The sequence below is a fragment of the Arvicanthis niloticus genome, chromosome 7 (assembly GCF_011762505.2).
Source record: "Arvicanthis niloticus isolate mArvNil1 chromosome 7, mArvNil1.pat.X, whole genome shotgun sequence".
NCBI lineage: Eukaryota > Metazoa > Chordata > Mammalia > Rodentia > Muridae > Arvicanthis > Arvicanthis niloticus.
Genome location: NC_047664.1, coordinates 39,522,911 through 39,541,561, shown reverse-complemented (window position 1 = coordinate 39,541,561; position 18,651 = coordinate 39,522,911). Strand labels below are relative to the sequence as shown.

Genomic DNA, 18,651 nt, shown 5'->3' with positions numbered 1-18,651 from the left:
ATTTTATTTACATTTCAGATGCCATCCCCTTTCCCCATTCCCCCCACCCCCAGAAAACCCCATCCCATGCCCCCTTTTCCTTTTTGCTTTTATACACTTTTTAAAAATGTTAATCAAAGGCTTATAAGTTTGGGAATGCTCAATCAGAAGTGTAACCTAATACCCAGCCTAGATATATATCAACTATCTTTGACTGGTGGAGACACGTGAACAAATCTTAAAATGCTTAAAAATAAAAACAAAATTAATAAATACATAAGCATCCCAGATTTCACTTTGTTTTCACTGGCCTTTGTCAGCAAAACTGTGCCTTAATTTTTCCCTGTAAAGACCTGTTGTTACTTCTATAGGTAGGGTCATTACTTGTAGCAGGATATCTGCCCTCCCACCCATCCAACATTTGCAATAAAGCTCAGTAACTGGGAAAAAGCTAAGGTGGGAAGAATGAAGAGGAGAAAGAAAGAGGAAGGAGAGGAGAGGAAGAGGAAGGAGGAGACTGGCAACCATGGTGGAGGATGAATTGGTCGAGAGAAGTCCTGGGTAAAAATTTATATCTAAAGGTTAGGTATTAGTTAACAACTCTAACTGTGTGGGCATCTTGTTAATTGAGCATTTCCAAATATATAAATCCTTTGGATAATCTTTAAGCATTAAGAGTCTTCCTTCATCGGGCAGTGGTGGTGCACGCCTTTAATCCCAGCACTTGGGAGGCAGAGGCAGGCAGATTTCTGAGTTTGAGGCCAGCCTGGTCTACAGAGTGAATTCCAGGACAGCCAGAGCTACACAGAGAAACCCTATCTCAAAAAACTGGGGGGGGGGAGAGGGAATTGGCTGCTCTTGCAAAAGACCCAGGTTTAATTCCCAGCACCCACACAGCAGTTCAGAACTGTCTATAAATCAAGTTCCATTAGATCCAACTCCCCCAAAGAGACATATGTGCAGGCCAAACACCAATGGACAATTTAAAAAAAAAAAAAAAACATACATTTTCTTTTGTGAAGGTTGGTGGAAGCTGCCTTAAGGCTTAGCTCTAGCTCTTCTTATGCATACCCTAAATCCTGACTGGCAAACTGCTAGCCACAGCCACATCTGGCTTTATATTTGCTTTCTATGCCCCTGTTTTAGCTTTTTTGAGATATGGTCTCATCATGTAGCTATGGATAGCTTGGAGTTCCTACATAGGCCAGGCATTTGCTGAACTCATACTTCTCTCTTGGCATCCAAAGTACTGGGATCACAGGCATACAATGCTGTCCCTGGATTCTGTGCTTGCTTCTGTGGATGAAGTCTACTGGAACATGATCACATTTATGGGCTACTTGTGGCTTTCAAACTATAATACTAGAGAGCATACAGTGAAGATGGCTGGACATGCAAAGCTTAACACACGTATTCTCTGGCCCTTTGTGGAAAACATGTGTGGTCCCTGCTTTAGGCAAACAACTCATACCTGGTGTGTGGAGACACATCTCCTGACTCCTCAGGAGTGAGTGGGAGTACACCATCACCCAGCTCACTTCTTTCTGTCCCAACACTTCCAGAAACATGCTGCTTCCAAGGAGCACATGTCACACACTTACCACTACTCACCCTTACCTGGACAAGCTGCTGTGCAGAAGGAGAGACTTCCATTTCTTTCCGTGTAACCCCAAAGCTGCCTTTTAGACTTGTGTCCTTGACCTGCTGTTGGAGCAAGGGCACTAGACACCTCAATGTGAGCAACACACCAAGGATCAGGAGAGTGGGGTGTTCTTCCTCCATTGGAACCAGCAGACCTACAAAGGCACCCAAAGGGGCTCAACAGCCAGTACACTCCTCAGAGAACCATAGTACATGCTGGTGAAAAGGGGAGACCTCCAGGAGTGCCCTGTTGTAAGCCTAGCAGTAAAAGGGAAGGGTGACATAAGCCAGACTGCGAAACACAGGCTGTGTATACCCGGATTATGAAGCAGTCTTGCAGCATAAATATGTTCTTAGCTTGCCAGGGCCTTATAGAGAGTGGAACTGCATTTGGAATACAGATAGTTGTATCAAATGTCCACATGCTCACTCCAGCAAGATTTGCTCATGTTGATTTTGACAGTAGGAAAAAAAGAGAAAGAGAGAGAGAGAGACAGAGAGAGAGAGACAGAGAGGAATGTCAGCTTCCCCTAGAGTACCCACAGTGTGTTAAGCATAGCCTCGGGCCTCTGACATAGAAGGCCAGGAAGGTTGGTGAGGTTATATACCAGCTGGGTGTCCTAGGGACAAAGGTGCAGCTGAAAAGTCTCCAAGACCACTTATAGGATTGATTGCAGCATCCATTACAGAATTCACATTTATCAATCTGTAGCTGCAAATGATCTAGTTCTGATACCAAGGGTTGGTGTAGTTTAAAAGATTGAGCAGGTGCTAAGACTGGGCCCTTTCTCTTTTACCTAGGAGCACATTCAGGAGCCAGTTGTAGAAGTACTGTGTCCTCCTAGAGTGCTGGCAGATGCTCACTGCTGAACCAGCTGCTGTCCGCCGCATAGTGGGAGAGCTTGATTTCAGATTTGCTATGAAAGCTTTCAATAGAACCTGAGAACAAAGACCAAGAAGATGAAAGCTGAAGCTCTTGTGGAGCTTATGACACATTTCACAGAATCTCAAATCTTGTAGGGAATAAACTGTGACAAGCTGACACATTATTCATTGATGGTACAGAAAATTCCAAATTTTCGATAGTCAGCAATATATTTACTTCCTTATTAATTGCATTAGGAAGGCTGTGTGATAGTTCAAATGGGAAAGGCATTTGTAGCCAAGGTTGATAGCCTCAGTTTGATCACCAGAACACACATGAATAAGAAATTGCACATGCTTTAGAACAAAAAGAAGCAAATACACTCAAAAGGAGTAGATGGCAGGAAATAATCAAACTCAGGGCTGAAATCAACCAAGTACAAACAAAAAGAACTATACAAAATATCAACAAACCCAGGAGCTGGTTCTTTGAGAAAATCAACAAGATAGATAAACCCTTTGCCAGACTAATCAAAGGGCACAGAAACAGTATCCAAATTAATAAAATCAGAACTGAAAAGGGAGACATAACAACAGAAACTGAGGAAATTAAAGAAATTGTCAGATCCTACTACAAAGGCCTATACTCAACAAAATTGGAAAATCTGGATGAAATGGACAATTTTCTAGATAGATACCAAAATTAAATCAGGAGCAGATAAACCATATAAACAGTCCCAAAACCCCTAAAGAAATAGAAGCAATCATTAAAAGTCTCCCCACCAAAAAAAAGTCCGGGCCCAGACGGTTTTAGTGCAGAATTCTATCAGACCTTCAAGGAAGACCTAATACCAATTCTCTTCAAACTATTCCACAGAATAGAAACAGAAGGAACACTACCCAATTCGTTCTATGAAGCCACAATTACACTCATACCTAAACCACACAATGACACAACAAAGAAAGAGAACTTCAGACTAATCTCCCTGATGAATATTAATGCAAAAATACTCAATAAAATTCTCGCAAACCAAATCCAAGAACACATCAAAACAATCATCCATCATGATCAAATAAATAGGCTTTATCTCAGGAATGCAGGGATGGTTCAATATACGGAAATCCATCAACATAATCCACTATATAAACAAACTCAAAGAAGAACACCACATGATCATCTCACTAGAGGCTGAGAAAGCATTTGACAAAACTCAACATTCATCCCTTCATGGTAAAAGTCTTGGAAAGATTATGAATCCAAGGCCCATACCTAAACATAGTAAAAGCAATATACAGCAAGCCAGTAGCCAAGATCAAACTAAATGGAGAGAAACTTGAAGCAATCCCACTAAAATCAGGGACTAGACAAGGCTGCCCACTCTCTACCTATTCAATATAGTACTGGAAGTCCTAGCCAGAGCAATTAGGCAACAAAAGGAAGTCAAAGGATACAAATAGGAAAGGAAAAAGTTAAAATTTCACTATTTGTAGATGATATGATAGTATCCTTAAGTGACCCCAAAACTTCCACCAGAGAACTCCTAAACATGATAAACAACTTCAGCAATGTGGCTGGATATAAAATCAACTCAAACAAATCAGTAGCCTTCCTCTATTCAAAGGATAAACAGGCTGAGAAAGAAATTAGGGAAACGACACCCTTCATAATAGTTATAAATAATATAAAATACCTTGGAGTGAATCTAACCAAGCAAGTGAAAGATCTGTATGACAAGAACTTCAAGTCTCTGAAGAAAGAAATTGAAGAAGATCTCAGACGATGGTAAGATCTCCAATGCTCATGGATTGGCAATATTAATATAGTAAAATTGGCCATCTTGCCAAAAGCAATCTACAGATTCAATGCAATCTATATCAAAATTCCAAATCAATTCTTCATAGAGATAGAAAGAACAATTTGCAAATTCATTTGGAATAACAAAAAAACCCAGGATAGCAAGAACTATTCTCAACAATAAAAGAACTTCTGGAGGAATCACCATCCCTGACCTCAAGGTGTACTATAGAGCAATAGTGATAAAAACTGCATGGTATTGGTACAGAGACAAGCAGGAAGATCAATGGAATAGAATTGAAGACCCAGAAATGAACCCACACACCTATGGTCACTTGATCTTTGACAAATAAGCTAAAAACCATCTAGTTAAAAAGGGACAGCATTTTCAACAAACAGTGCTGGCTCAACTGGAGGTCAGCATGTAGAAGAATACAAATCAATCCATTCTTATCCCCTTGTACAAAGCTCAAGTCCAAGTGGATAAAAAACCTTCACATAAAACCAGATACACTAAAACTAATAGAAGAAAAGGTAGGGAAGACCCTCGAATACTTGGGTACAAGTGAAAAGTTCCTGAACAGAACACCAATGGCTTATGCTCTACACTCAAGAATTGACAGCAAAGCTTCTGTAAGGCAAAGGACACTGTCAACAGGACAAAACGGCAACCGACAGATTGGGAAAAGATCCTTACCAATCCCACATCCAATAGAGGGCTAATAATATCCAATATATACAAAGAACTCAAAAAATTCGACTCCAGACAACCAAATGACCCTATTAAAAAATGGAGTACAGAGCTAAACAAAGAATTCTCAACTGAGGAAACTCGAATAGCCGAGAAGCACCCTGAGAAATGCTCAACATCCTGAGTCATCAGGGAAATGCAAATCAAAACAACCCTGAGATACTACCTCACACCAATCAGAATGGCTAAGATCAAAAACTCAGGTGACAGTAGATGCTGGCAAGGATGTGGAGAAAGAGGAACACTCCTCCATTGCTGGTAGGATTGCAAGCTGGTACAACCACTCTGGAAATCAGTCTGGTGGTTCCTCAGAAAACTGGACATAGCATTACCTGAGGACCCAGCTATACCATTCCTGGGCATATAACCAGAAGATGCTACAACATATAACAAGGACATATGCTCCACTATGTTCATAGCAGCCTTATTTATAATAGCCAGAAGCTAGAAAGAACCCAGATGTCCTTCAACAGAGGAATGGATACAAAGAAATGTGGTACATTTACACAATGGAGTATTACTCAGCTATTAAAAATAATTAGAGAAATTCTTAGGTAAATGGATGGAACTAGAAAATATCATCCTGAGTGAGGTAACCCAATTACAAAAGAACACACATGTTATATACTCTCTGATAACTGGATATTAGCCCAAAAGCTTGAAATAGCCAAGATTCAACTCACAGACCACATGAAGCTCATGAAGAAGGAAGACCAAGTGTGGATGCCTTGGTCCTACTTAGAAGGAGTAACAAAATACTCAAGGGAGCAAATATGGAGACAAAGTGTGGGACAGAATCTGAAGGAGGGGCCGTCTAGAGACCATTCCACCTGGGTATCCATCCCATGTGCAGTCACCAAAGGTAGATGCTGATGTGGATGTCAGGAAGTACATGCTGACAGGAGCCTGATATAGCTGTCTCATTAGAGGTCTGCCAGAGTCTGACATATTCAGAGGCAGATGCCTACAGCTAGTCATTGATCTGATCAAGGGGTTCCCAATGGAGGAGTTAGAGAGAAGACTGAAGGAGCTGAAAGGGTTTGTGACCCTATGAGGAGAGCAACAATACCAACCAACTAGAGCTCCCCAGGGTCTAAACCACCAGCCTGGGAGCACACAGGGAGGGACCCATGACTCCATCTGTATTTGTAGGGGAGGATGGCCTTGTTGGGCATAGGTGGGAGAGGAGATCCTTGGTCCCATGAAGGCTGAACACCGAGTGGGGGGAGTAGGGGAGCACATCCTCACAGAAGCAGAAGAGGGGGGATGGGATGGGAGTTCCTGGGTAGTGGGGGGAATGGGGTAAGGGGATAAAATCTGAAATGTGAATATAATATCCAATAAAATAAATAAAAAATAATAAAAAAATAAATTGCACATGCACGTGCACGAGTGCACACACACAGACACACATGCATGCATCAGGAACTTGCTCACTGTGAGTGACAGTCTCAGTCTATAGGCTACTCACAGTATTCAAGGACAGAGGTAGCAATAACACTATATAAAATAAAGCTTAAAAAAACAACTTGGGCCTTGGGAGAGTTTTCTCTGAACCTGAGGCTTACTTTTATTTTTTTATTTGTTTATTTCTTTTTGTCTAGACTAGAAACTATCTATTTAAAACTAAACACTTTTTCAAAAAGATAAAAATAAAGCCAAGAATCTTGCAACCTGCAGATTGTATAAAAGTCTTGCTTTTCTGGGTAATATAAATCAAAAGGGTGTCCTGGTGGTCTTAGTGCATCCACACCCACAAAGCCCATCAGCTCTTTTTCACTCTTTCCTATAAAGTCTCTTTCCTCAGCTGGCCCAAGTGGCCAACTGAGTACACCAAACCCATCCACTCTGGGGAAATGCCTTTGGATTTGTATCTATAAACTATCTCCCTTGACAATTTATTCCATGAAAGGAAAGCTGAAGTGAAAAGAAGCTCTTAAGATGCCTCTAAGTGAAGCCAACAAGACTCCAGAAGCAATCTCAAATGGCTTTCCTCCCAGAGTCTTGTGGCTTTCCTCACAAGACTCAAGCCAAGAGGCGACAACCATACCTTAATTTCATTGTCATTTGCAAAATTGCCAAAAGAAGCCATGATTTTAGGAACAGCTGCAGCCAAGGTCTCCTGAACTGATTCCTCTGGTCTTTTGCATGTTCGGGTCAAGCATGGAAGAAGATTCACCAGGTAAGGCCTGTATGAACAAGAGGAATAGTCATCATTCTTCAGGTCTCCTCTGTTAAGACACATCAGCTCATTATTCTCTGACAGGGAAAACACAGTTTTATGGGTGAATTAGTCCTCAGTGGAGATCACAATGTTCAACAACAAGCACAGGAGGAACAAGCAAGATGGCTTTGTGGGTAAAGATACCTGCTGATAAGCCTGAAGACCCAAGATTGATCCCTGGGACCCACATAGAAAGGAGAGAATTAACTATACGTTACCCTCACCCATATGGCATAGCACATACATACAAAGACAAACAGACAAATAAAATGCAATTAGAAGGTTGGGTGCTTAGCCTTAGTCCGTGGTGATCTGATAGGATGCATGGGATTATTTCAATCTTCTTGTATCTGTTGAGGCCTGTTTTGGAGAAGGTACCAGGAGGAGAAGATAATATTCTTTTGTTTTAGGGTAAAATGTTCTGTAGATACCTGTTAAATCCATTTGGTTCATAACCTCTATTAGTTTCACTGTGTCTCTGTTTAGTTTCTGTTCCAATGACCTGTCTATTGCTGAGAGTGGGGTCCTGAAGTCTCCCACTATTGTTGTGTGGGGTCCAATGTGTGTTTTGAGCTTTAGTAAAATTTCTTTCATGAATGCTGGTGCCCTTACATTTGGGGCATAGATGTTCAGATTTGAGACTTTCTTTTTGTGAATTTTTCCTTTGATGAATATGAAGTGTCCATCCCTCTGTCCAGGCTCTTCTGGCTTTTAAGGTCTCTGTTGAGAAGTCTGGTGTAATTCTGATAGGTCTGCCTTTATATGTTACTTGGCCTTTTTCCCTTACTGCTTTCAATATTCTTTCTTTGTTCTATGTATTTAGTGCTTTGATTATTATGTGATGAGAGGATTTTCTTTTCTGTTCCAATCTATGATTAAAAAAAAAAAAAAAAAAAAAAAAAAAAAAAAAAAAAAACTCAGGTGACAGCACATGTTGGCGAGGATGTGGAGAAAGAGGAACACTCCTCCATTGCTGCTGGGATTGCAAACTGCTACGACCACTCTGGAAATCAATCTGGAGGTTTCTCAGAAAACTGGATATAGAGCTACTTGAAGACCCAGCTATACCACTCTTGGGCATCCCACCATACCACAAGGGCACATGCTCCATTATGTTCATAGCAGCCTTATCTGTGATAGCCAGAAGCTGGAAACAATCCAGATGTCCCACAATGGAAGAATAGATACAGAAAATGCGGTTCATTTACACAATGAAATACTACTCAGCTATTGAGAATGAGGACATTGTGAGTTTTCAGGCAAATGGATAGAACTAGAAAATATCATCCTGAGTGAGGTAACTCAGACCCAAAAGGACATGCATGGTATATAGTCACTAATAAGTGGATATTAGCCAAAAAAGTACAGAATACTTAGGATACAATCCACAGAATGAAAGAAGATTAACAAACAGAAGGGCCCAAGTGAGAATGCTTCAATTCCACTTGGGAGGGAGAAGAAAAAAAATCACAGGATAGGGGGAAGAGAGGGAGGGACCTGGATGGGAGAGGGGACAAGGAAGAGAAGAGGGTAACATGATCAGGTATTGGGGTGGGGAGTTGGGGGGAAGACAGGAGAGAAGCCCTGACAGCCAACAGAATGAATGGAAATATGCAACCTTGGTGGTAGAGGTAGGCCCTCTAGAAAATACCAGAGAGCTGGGTGGTGAGAGACTCCAAGGCCTGACACTACTACTGATGCTATGGTGTGCTTACAGACAGGAGTCTAGCATGTTGGTCCTCTGAGAGGCCCAACAAGCAGCTGACTGAGACATATGAAGATACTTACACCTAACCATTGGACTAAAGTCAGGGACCCCTGTGGTTGAATTAGGGAAAGGCTGGAAGAAGCTAAGGAGGAGGGTGACCCCGTAGGAAGACCAGCAATCTTAACTAACCTGGACCCCAGAGATCTCTCAGACACTGAGCCACCAACCAGGCAGCATACAGAAGCTGGTCCAAGGCCCCCGACACATATACAGAAGAGGACTGTCTGGTCTGGCCTAAGTAAGAGAAGACACACTTATCCCTGGAGATACTTGTAGGGAGGCCTGGGGGTGTGGGGAGGGGGTATGTGGGGACATCTTCTTGGAGATAGGAGAGAAAGAATGGGTTGAGAAACTGTGGGAGGGCAAACCAGGAGGGGGATAATGAATGGACTGTAAAAAAAGATTAAAGATAAATATTAAAAAATATCTTCCACAAATTATTAGCAATTATTAAAATAGAATTTAAATAGAAAACAATACTACTTTAAAAACAAAAACTGGAGGAACAAAGGAGATAATTTATGCAAAAGTACAGGATATGAGTGCGATCCCTAGCATCCACATACAAACCCAGGCATAGTGGTGCTCACTTGTAATCCCAGCACTAGGGAGTCAGAAACAAGTGAATCTCTGAGGTTAAGGGCCAGCCAGCTGAGTCTCATCAACAGATCCAAGGACAGTGAAGACTGTATCTCAAAAAACAAGCTGGACAGCTCCTGAGGAACTATACCCAGGAAAGACATCTCTGACCTCTACACACAGGTACTAACATATACCCTTATACAATTTAACATTTAAAAAGCAAAATAAAGTATGGACATCATTTTACTGAAAAAGTAGTATTAAAGGCTATTGTAGGCTAGTTGTTTCCTCCACATTTGACATGACCATTCCTATCATGAAGCAGAGTAGCTGTGGTGTGACTTATAAGGAGACCTTGGAGTCACAGGCAGACAACAAAATAAGGAGAACTACACAGCAGATGCCTAGGTCTATGGGATGATCTGTTACCATTCCCCTTTGGAGAGAAGAAGGGACTGTCATAAGACCCTAAGATTTCAACCATCACTCCTTTGCGCTACAGGAATACATAACCTTAGAAGGACTGAGGTATGTAAAAGGCAAACTGACTGGAGGTGAAGCCTCAAAGGCATAGCTGCTTACGAGTTGTCTATGCCTTTATATATAAGCCAAATAAACCCATTAATTTGGCAAGCCAGACTTGATGTGACTTTTGTTTGGTAAGTCAGCTTCCTTTGATTAGAAAGAAGGCCTGCAGATACTACAGCCGTCTTTGTTAGGCAGACATCTGCTACAACTTAGAAGATAAGAGGGCTAGAATGCCTTGGGATGTATTACCTCAATATGACAATTTTGAAAGTAAGGCCACTTGGGCTGGAAATGTAGAAGTGTGGTAAAGTGCACACTTAAGCATGTCTAGTCTTAGCACCAAAGCCAACACAAAAATAAATATATCAGTGTAGCAAAAGTAAAGGTTCTATAAAAAGAAACTTCCTTAGTGATTACATCTCTATGTCCACATAAAATTTTTACTGAAACTCAACCTAAATTGAACTCATCATTATTCCTTGTTAATGTGAAGATTTAGAGCACTCTACTGTATTTCTCATGGATAGAGTCAAGGGACTTTGGGATATAAGCAGCACATTTTACCAGCTGAGGAGAAAAGGAAAGAACTAACATAACTACAGTCCTGTTTTGTTACTCAAGCCACAAAGTCAGATGACAACGAGACTCAGTGGTAAAGCAATTGCCTAGCATGCTTAAGGCCCTGAATTCAATACCTAGCACCGTAGGAGTCAAGGACAATCAACCAGTCCAAATTTTCTGCACAGTTCATTTACTTCTCCTACCCAAGTACTATACAAATGCTTACTTTTCAATAATTGCTATCCTAGCTGCTGATGAGATCAGAAACAAATTTCAGTCACCTGGCAAATATTCCTTAACCAATACACTTAGTGCTCACTGTATTTGTGTTGGAAATGAAGCACAGAATAAGATGAGGAGACCATGTTACTCTGGAAACACATCCCACAAGTCTCATGGGGAATGATGGGACAAGAAAGAAGCACATTAATAGAGAATATGAGAATATTTCTAATAGAGATGGATCTTTGGAAAGAAATATAAGAAAGAAATGCCAATAGCAACCAGACAGGACACAGATAGGCAACTTACGAGTGGGCAAGAATGATCTTTCAAGGGTAGACATCTGCATTAGAACAAACAAGACAGGCAGGACTAGCTATTTTCCAAACAAACCTTAAAAATAATACAGAGGTACAACTTACCTGCACTTCTGAGGTCGAACCAGGTGAGCCAGCTCAGCAAACCTCCACAGAGCTGCACGCAAACTTCGAGGAGCACCATTCTAAGTGGAGTTAACAAGTGATGTGTTACATTTAAGAGTCACATGCACTTTCTACAGCTAGATCTACAGTATTGGAGCTGCTTGCATCCTCTCTTGGAGAGTTAAATATTCTCTTCCTCTGTTAATTTAATCAGAGAAAATCCAAACTAACAGTGTGAAATAGATGGTAACTACTTCAAAGATTTTTAAGGTCCAGAGGGCTTCAATTATAAAAAATATAGTTGAGAGAGAGAGAGAGAGAGAGAGAGAGAGAGAGAGAGAGAGAGAGAGAGAGAGAGAGAGAGAGAATAATAAGTTAGGAAGTTGCCAGGAGCTAGAAAGACAGCTCAGCGGTTAAGAGCACTTGCTGCTCTTGCAGAGGATCTCAATAGGCACTATACATACATGGTGCAGAGATATATGCGCAAGCAAAATATAATAAAACAAACAAATCTTTTAAAAAATTAAGTTGGTGCTTTAAATTTCTATTTCAATTAATAAGAGTGAGGGGTATATTTTTAAAGAAAACTGAAGTCCACTTCACCAAATGGCACTTCCTTCTAACAGTGTTACTTAATAACTTGCAAGATAAAAATCTCATAGAGTACTCTACAGGAAAACAGTATCATCTTCTCAGTACTGCAAAACAAAGACCTACCTTTTTAATCTCCTTATAGAGTTCTAACTGTAGCCTTGGAAGATTAGAATCCATCAAAGCCTGCAAAGAAATGGAAGAGATTGTTATAGAAGATACATTCTACCTATAGTTCTAATTCTACCCATAAACCTAAATGGTAACCAAAGTTTCAAATTTTAAGAAAAAGTAACATAACAGAAACTAAATAAGAAGCTATATGTTAAGAAAAAAGGAAATGTATATAAAAATTACAGAGTATTCTAAATACAGGTCTTTACTTGGATAAAAACAGAAAAAGAATTTAACATTTATACTAATCAGATACTATATAATATCAAATTAAAATTAACCCTAAAGCTTTCATAGTGAATAGTCAGTCTTCACTTGTTCACCTGATCAGCTCAGGTGGGCTATGGGGGCTATACTTGTAAGATCTGACAAGAAAATATGAAACACAGAATCATCTTTTTTGAAGTTCTAAATTTCGAAAATGATGAGGATATTCACAACCCCCACTCCCTGACCCACCCAGGACTCAGTGTCAACTAGGAAGTCTTACAGTCCTCAGAGCTCATTCCTTGACCTTCCCCGATCACTTCAGAGCTAACTCAGAAATATGGTATGATGGTATGATGGTTTGACTGAAAATGGACCCACAGGCCCATAAGGAATTAGAAGGTGTAGCCTTGTTGAAGGAAGTGTGTCACTGGGGATGGATGGGCTTTGAGGTTTCAGATGCTCAAGACAAAGCCAATGTCAGTCTTCTAGTTGCCAGTGCTGATACAGAACTCTATGATACCTCTCAAGCACCATATCTGCCTGCATGCTGTTATGTTTCCCACCATGATAATGGACTAAACCTCTGAACTGTGAGCCAGCCCCAACTAAGTGCTTTCCTTTACAAGAGTTGCTGTGGTCATGGTGCCTATTCACAGCAATGAAACCCTAACTAAAATATAAGGTCCATGTATCTGACTTCAAGCCACAATCACAGCTAATGGCATGAAGTCCATATTAGAGAAAAGCACCCTATTCTTGTCCCAAAGAACTTTTTATTCTAAAATGGCATGTCAAAAATAGGGAGAGAAAGTGGCCCAGCTCTACTTTTCAGTCACATGCAGCACCTGATAGCTAGAGACCAAGGAGAAATGGTTAGCCCTGTCAACCTAACATAACCTAGATGAACTGAGAATAGTCTCAATAAGATACTGTCTCGATCAGGCTGTCCTGTGGGCATATTTGTGAGGGACTATTTTGATTGCCTTAATTGATGTGGGATGACCAAGGGTGAAATGAGTAGCAGCACTGCCTAAGTTTTAGACCCAGGACAGATGAAAAGTAGCAAAAGCTGAAAAATAAGCACACATGCTTTTTTTCCCTCTCTGCGCTTGACTGTGGCTGTGACCAGCTGCTTTGAGTTCTAGTTGCTTAGAGTTCTCTAGAGTGATGGACTGTAACCTGAAGTTCTAAGTTAAATACTTTCTCCCTTCAGTTTTTTGCCGGGATATTTTATCACAGCAACAGAGATGAAACTAGGACACAGGGATCATCCACTGGGCCATGAATTTCAAAGTTAAAACAGAGGCACACTTTGAAAAACTGATTCAGAAGGAGTATAACATTCTACCAACTTTTTAAAAAAATTCATTTTACATGGTATGCACTCACTGATAAGTGGATATTAGCCCAAAAGCTCACAACACCTAAGATACAACTCACAGACCACATGAAACTCAAGAAGAAGGAAGACCAAAGTGTGGGTGTTTTGGTCCTTCTTAGAAGGAGTAACAAAATACTCACAGGAGCAAGCATGGAGACAAAGTGTGGAGCAGAGACTGGAGGAGGGACTGCCTAGAGACCGCCCCACCTGGGGATCCATTCTGTCAGGGGCAGCTTTGCTTATACACTGAAGGCCTAAATTCAGCCATAGGCCTGAGTCATCCTGCTAACACAAAGTCTCAGGTCTCTGTGAAAAAACACTGAAACAGATAGCTATAAGATATTGTAAACAGGCAGGTTTGGTGGAAATTTACCAGCCTGGATAGGAACAAGTAGTCATAGGTCTTGTGGATAGTCATAGACCTTGGGTAGTCTTGGTGGATAGTACCAACTCAGATAAGGACAAGTGAATCATAGGCGGAGTCATAGTGAACTGTCCCCTGAATCTTCACCCAACTGACACTTTGTTCTGGAAGATATCTTTACTCCCCCTGAACACCTACGCTCCTGCGTCATCCCCTTCCCCACATCCTGCCTTTTTCTGTATTTAACCCATGTGTGTAAAAGTAAAAAGTACGGTTTGATCAGCCTATCAACAAGCCATAGCTCTTTGCGTTTGCCCTTTTTTCCCCCATTCTCTCTTAGGTGATCTCCCCGGACCCTGTTTAATGCCCTGCAGGACAGGACACCATTTCATGTACAGTCACCAAATGCAGACACTTGTGGATGTCAGGAAGTGCATGCTGACAGGAGCCTGATATACCTATTTCCTGAGAGGCTCTGCCAGAGCCTGACATATACAGAGGCAGATGCTTGCAGCTAACCATTGAACTGACCATGGGGTCCCCAATGGAGGGGTTAGAGAGAAGACTGAAGGAGCTGAAGGGGCTGGTGGCCCCATGAGGAGAGTGACAATACTAACCAACCAGAGCTCCCAGGGTCTAAACCGCCCGCCTGGGAGCACATAAGGAGAGACCCATGGTTCTAGCTGTATATGTAGTTGAAGATGGCCTTATCAGACATCAGTGGGAAAGAAAGGCCTTGGTCCCTGGAAGGCTGGATGCCCCTGTGTGGAGGAATTCGAGGGCAGGTAGGCAGGAATAGGTGGATGAGTGGGGGCATACCCTCATAGAAGTAGGAGGAAGAGGGGGGATTTCTGGTGGGGGGGAGGAGGATAGGGGATAACATCTAAAAGGTAAATAAATAAAATATCAAAAACAAAACAAAAAATTCATTTTATGTGTGCCTGAGTGTATGTATGTGTACAGTGTGTGTATGTGTATAGGAACATGCAGAGGTCAGAAGAAGGCACTGGACCCCCTGAAATTTGGATTACAAGTGGTTATAAGGCACCTTATGGTACTGGAAATTGAACTCAGGTCTTCTGCAAAAGCAGAAAATTTCAGACCCTGATTCTACTGCTGTAGTTTGAACAAAAGAAGCAAATCATGCTAACAAACTTTTAAAAGACTACTTTCAAATAAAATTTAAGAGTATATAAAATCTTGTTTTAGCTATATAAATGTTTTGTGAACACAAACCTACTGTGTTTTGTAGTAGAGAAAGGAAAAGCTCATCTGTTAAGGGTGGAGCATGGCTCATCCTTGAGTCCTTCATGGGGTGATGACAGAGCTCACTACAGCTTCCTCTCCCCCTAATTCCCTAATTCCACACATGGCTGACAAACAAACACCATCCTGGCTCATGCCTTTCCCTCAGCTGAGGTCCTTCTTTCCATTTCCTATCAGAACTGGCTTCCACACAAAGCCAGTGATCTGTAAGAGGCCCTCATTTTCTACCAAGACACAAACTACTTAAACTGACCCTCAAGACACACCATTTTCCACAGCTTGAGAAGGGCCTACTCTCCTCTCGGAGACAAACCTCCAGGTAGCAGGTAACAACAGGAAGGTCTTTCCTACCTCCAGGATACCACCACCTCCATCTCCCTGGGGAAAAATTACCTCCTTCTTGCTGCTGTGCACTTTATACCATGGGTTATTTTTGGACACATTCACTTTAACACCCAAGACTATAAATCACTTGAAGGCAGGAACACACTACCTGGCTATCAGAACTCAACATACTTTGAACACAAAAAGCAAGTAATACCTGCCCACTTTCTGGGCTAGAAATTGGTCTTTATAATACATACACCAATTCTTTCAAGAAAACAAAAGTCCCAGACTACAGAGTGAACCATTCCTTGTACTTGGCCTGAAGCCATCCCATTCTCCCACCTTGCCTCGCCTTTCCTTTATCACAGTGAATATATCCAGTGGGATCCCAGTCTCCCACTGGATTACCATGAATACTTCAGCAGTTGAAAAGGCAGAAACATGAAAACAGCTACAAGCAGAAGGGAAAGAGTGAGACTGGCCTGACTTATACTCAGGGCTATGCTGTAAAAGCTGGAATCCGTGTCATCAACTAACTAGAAATCACAAAAAAAAAAAAAAAAAACAGAAAGAAACTAAAGATGGGTAGCCAAAGATCCAGAACACAAAGCTGCAAGCTACAACAATGTTCTATGTTTTAGTGGCCTCAAACATGCACCAAGCCATTCTGACCAGCTGCAGCTGGTAATAAGTGATAAGCCACTGCAAAAGAGAGGTTTGAAAGAATACACTGCCTGCACTTGAAATAATAAGGATATGGGCAACTTAAGAGTCACATTGTTCTCTCTGCCCTTTCTAACACCCACCTGCCAACCAAAGCAACTTGTAATAGCTCTGTTTTTTGGGGTTTTTGCTTTTGGGGTTGTTTTTTTGTTTGTTTGTTTGTTTGTTTTTTTGTTTTTTTGTTTTTTTTTGTTTTTTTTATCTCCAAAGACCCAAAGGTCAAGAACTGAAATCTCAAAGAAAGCCTCCTGATCCTGAATAATGACAGCAAGGGTGTCTGGACTTGGGGAATAAAAAATTGAAATAGGACATATGTGAGCCAAGTGATAGTCACTAATGTACCAACTGTGTAAATTAGGTAACACTTATCCAGCCATTAGGCCAACATGAGTCACAAATACAACCCTGTACTGGATGGGTTTTGTCTACTTAACACAGCTAGAGTTCTTTGGGAGGAAGAACCTCAAATGAAGGAAAATGCAGTGCTACCCCTGGGTAGGTGGTATTGGGTTGTAAAAGAAAGCAGGCTGAGCAAGCCATGAGGAATGAGCCAGTAAGCAGTGTTCCTCCATGGCTTCTGCTTGAGTTCCTGTGCTGGCCTTCTTTTGGTCATGGTGTTTATCACACCAGTAGAGAACAAACTAAGATAAGCATCATGTGCAGTTGCTTAGGAAGTGACAGGAGCAATTTCCCAAAGACTGCCCCATTTCAACCATTCCTCAGCCTCAACAGAGATTGATGGAAACCTGAGCACCAGAGAAGTCAGCTTCTGACCATGGAGCAAGCTAACCAATAGGCCATGTCCTGGTCACACGGGAAGAACTCCTTAGGCAAGGGGATTCCATGGATGCATTAACAGAAAGTAGAAAGTAACAAGGAACTGACATGCTACACTTTGCCATGTAACTGGGCAAGAGTAAGAATTCCATTATTCACGGGAATGTCTTACCATGCAAACACATCAGCATGTTCACATATGAGCCAAAGAGACAGCTTCCATTTATAACTGAGAAAACTTAGGTTCACAAAAATTAAGTACATTCTCACCAAGTTGTTCGGTTACTAGGTGAAAGAAATCAATCTGCCTGGGCCTGGGCAATCACAGAGAGGACTGCAGCAGGCCATCTGAAACCCTGTCCCCAACAGACAAGTCATCTTGAGTAGGGCTGGACTCATGAAGGAAAAGAGAGGATAACTGCATGACTGGTATAAAACATGGTGCTTTAAAAAGAAGGACCCAGGAAAAAAGTGAAAGGGCTGTTCTGCTTTAACACTAACAGAGAGGGAAATAAGCATTGTTAGGTGAGAGTTTCTGGTTCATCCAGAAGCTAGGATTATGAGGAAAACAGCCTTCAGGGAGAAGGAAGAAACTGTGTCTCATATAGTGATCTAAATTTCAGGACTGTAACTCAAATCAGGAGGGGGGAGGGGCAGAAGGAATATGAAGGCCCAAAGAAAAAGGATCTGTGCACAGCAAAGTGAGGTATTCTCCTTACCCGTCTTTCAGAAACAATTTAGGAAGAAAGTGTTGAGAATTATGTCACAGAACCTACCTTCATGCTAGTCAACTTGAGGTAGAAGTGACACTAAAGACACTAGTTCCAAAGCCCCACTCACACAAACCAATGTAGAAGACAACCAGGACAGGCATGGGACTCCTGAGAGGTACATGTCAGAATGATGAATGAAAAACAAAGCTGACTTTGTAAAACATTAAAAATGAGAACAGAAACTAGGCATGGTTGCTCATATTATAAATCCTAGCATTCAAGAGAGCAGAAGCAGGTAGATTCCTCTGAGTTCAAGGCCAGCTCAATCTACATAATGAGTTCCTGGACAGTCAAGGCTACACAGTGAGACACTGTCCCAAAAAAATAAAAATAAAAATAAAAAAATAGAAAAGAATGAGGGCACGGAAGGAGAACTTCAATCTTCTCTCATAGCAGAAAACTGAACAAAGAAACACACTGGAGCTGCAGTGGTCTGCACCCAGTACTAGGAAGCAATGACACAGTGAGACAGGTGCCCAGCCTTCTCACCCCTTTTGGCCCCGCAACTGAGTGGCTATTGCTTCCTGGCTCCATTATCCTGTCTGTATTCTCCTTTCTCCCCAGTCAGGTCATGCTACCTTCAATTAACCTAACCTGAGAAGCCACACCTTTACCAACAAGAAGTACTGTCTGACCTCCATTAGGAGGGGCAGGAAAAGAAAGGAAGAAAGGCATACAAGACTTCATTTGCCCATACCCACCTCTGTATCCCCAGAGTTCTGAGGTTC

At 41.5% G+C, this 18,651-nt stretch overlaps 1 protein-coding gene across 1 annotated transcript in view; it reads right to left on the bottom strand.

Moving 5' to 3' along the window:
* Positions 1 to 18,651, bottom strand: part of Htt (huntingtin) — a 144,171-nt gene that overhangs the window by 103,817 nt on the left and 21,703 nt on the right. The window contains exons 4-8 of the mRNA XM_034508291.2: positions 12,055 to 12,114; positions 11,338 to 11,417; positions 7,081 to 7,219; positions 2,418 to 2,559; positions 1,597 to 1,775 (exon numbers count right to left, since the gene is read on the bottom strand). Coding sequence (XP_034364182.1) covers positions 1,597 to 1,775; positions 2,418 to 2,559; positions 7,081 to 7,219; positions 11,338 to 11,417; positions 12,055 to 12,114 — 600 coding nt within the window. The remainder of the gene's footprint in view (positions 1 to 1,596; positions 1,776 to 2,417; positions 2,560 to 7,080; positions 7,220 to 11,337; positions 11,418 to 12,054; positions 12,115 to 18,651) is intronic.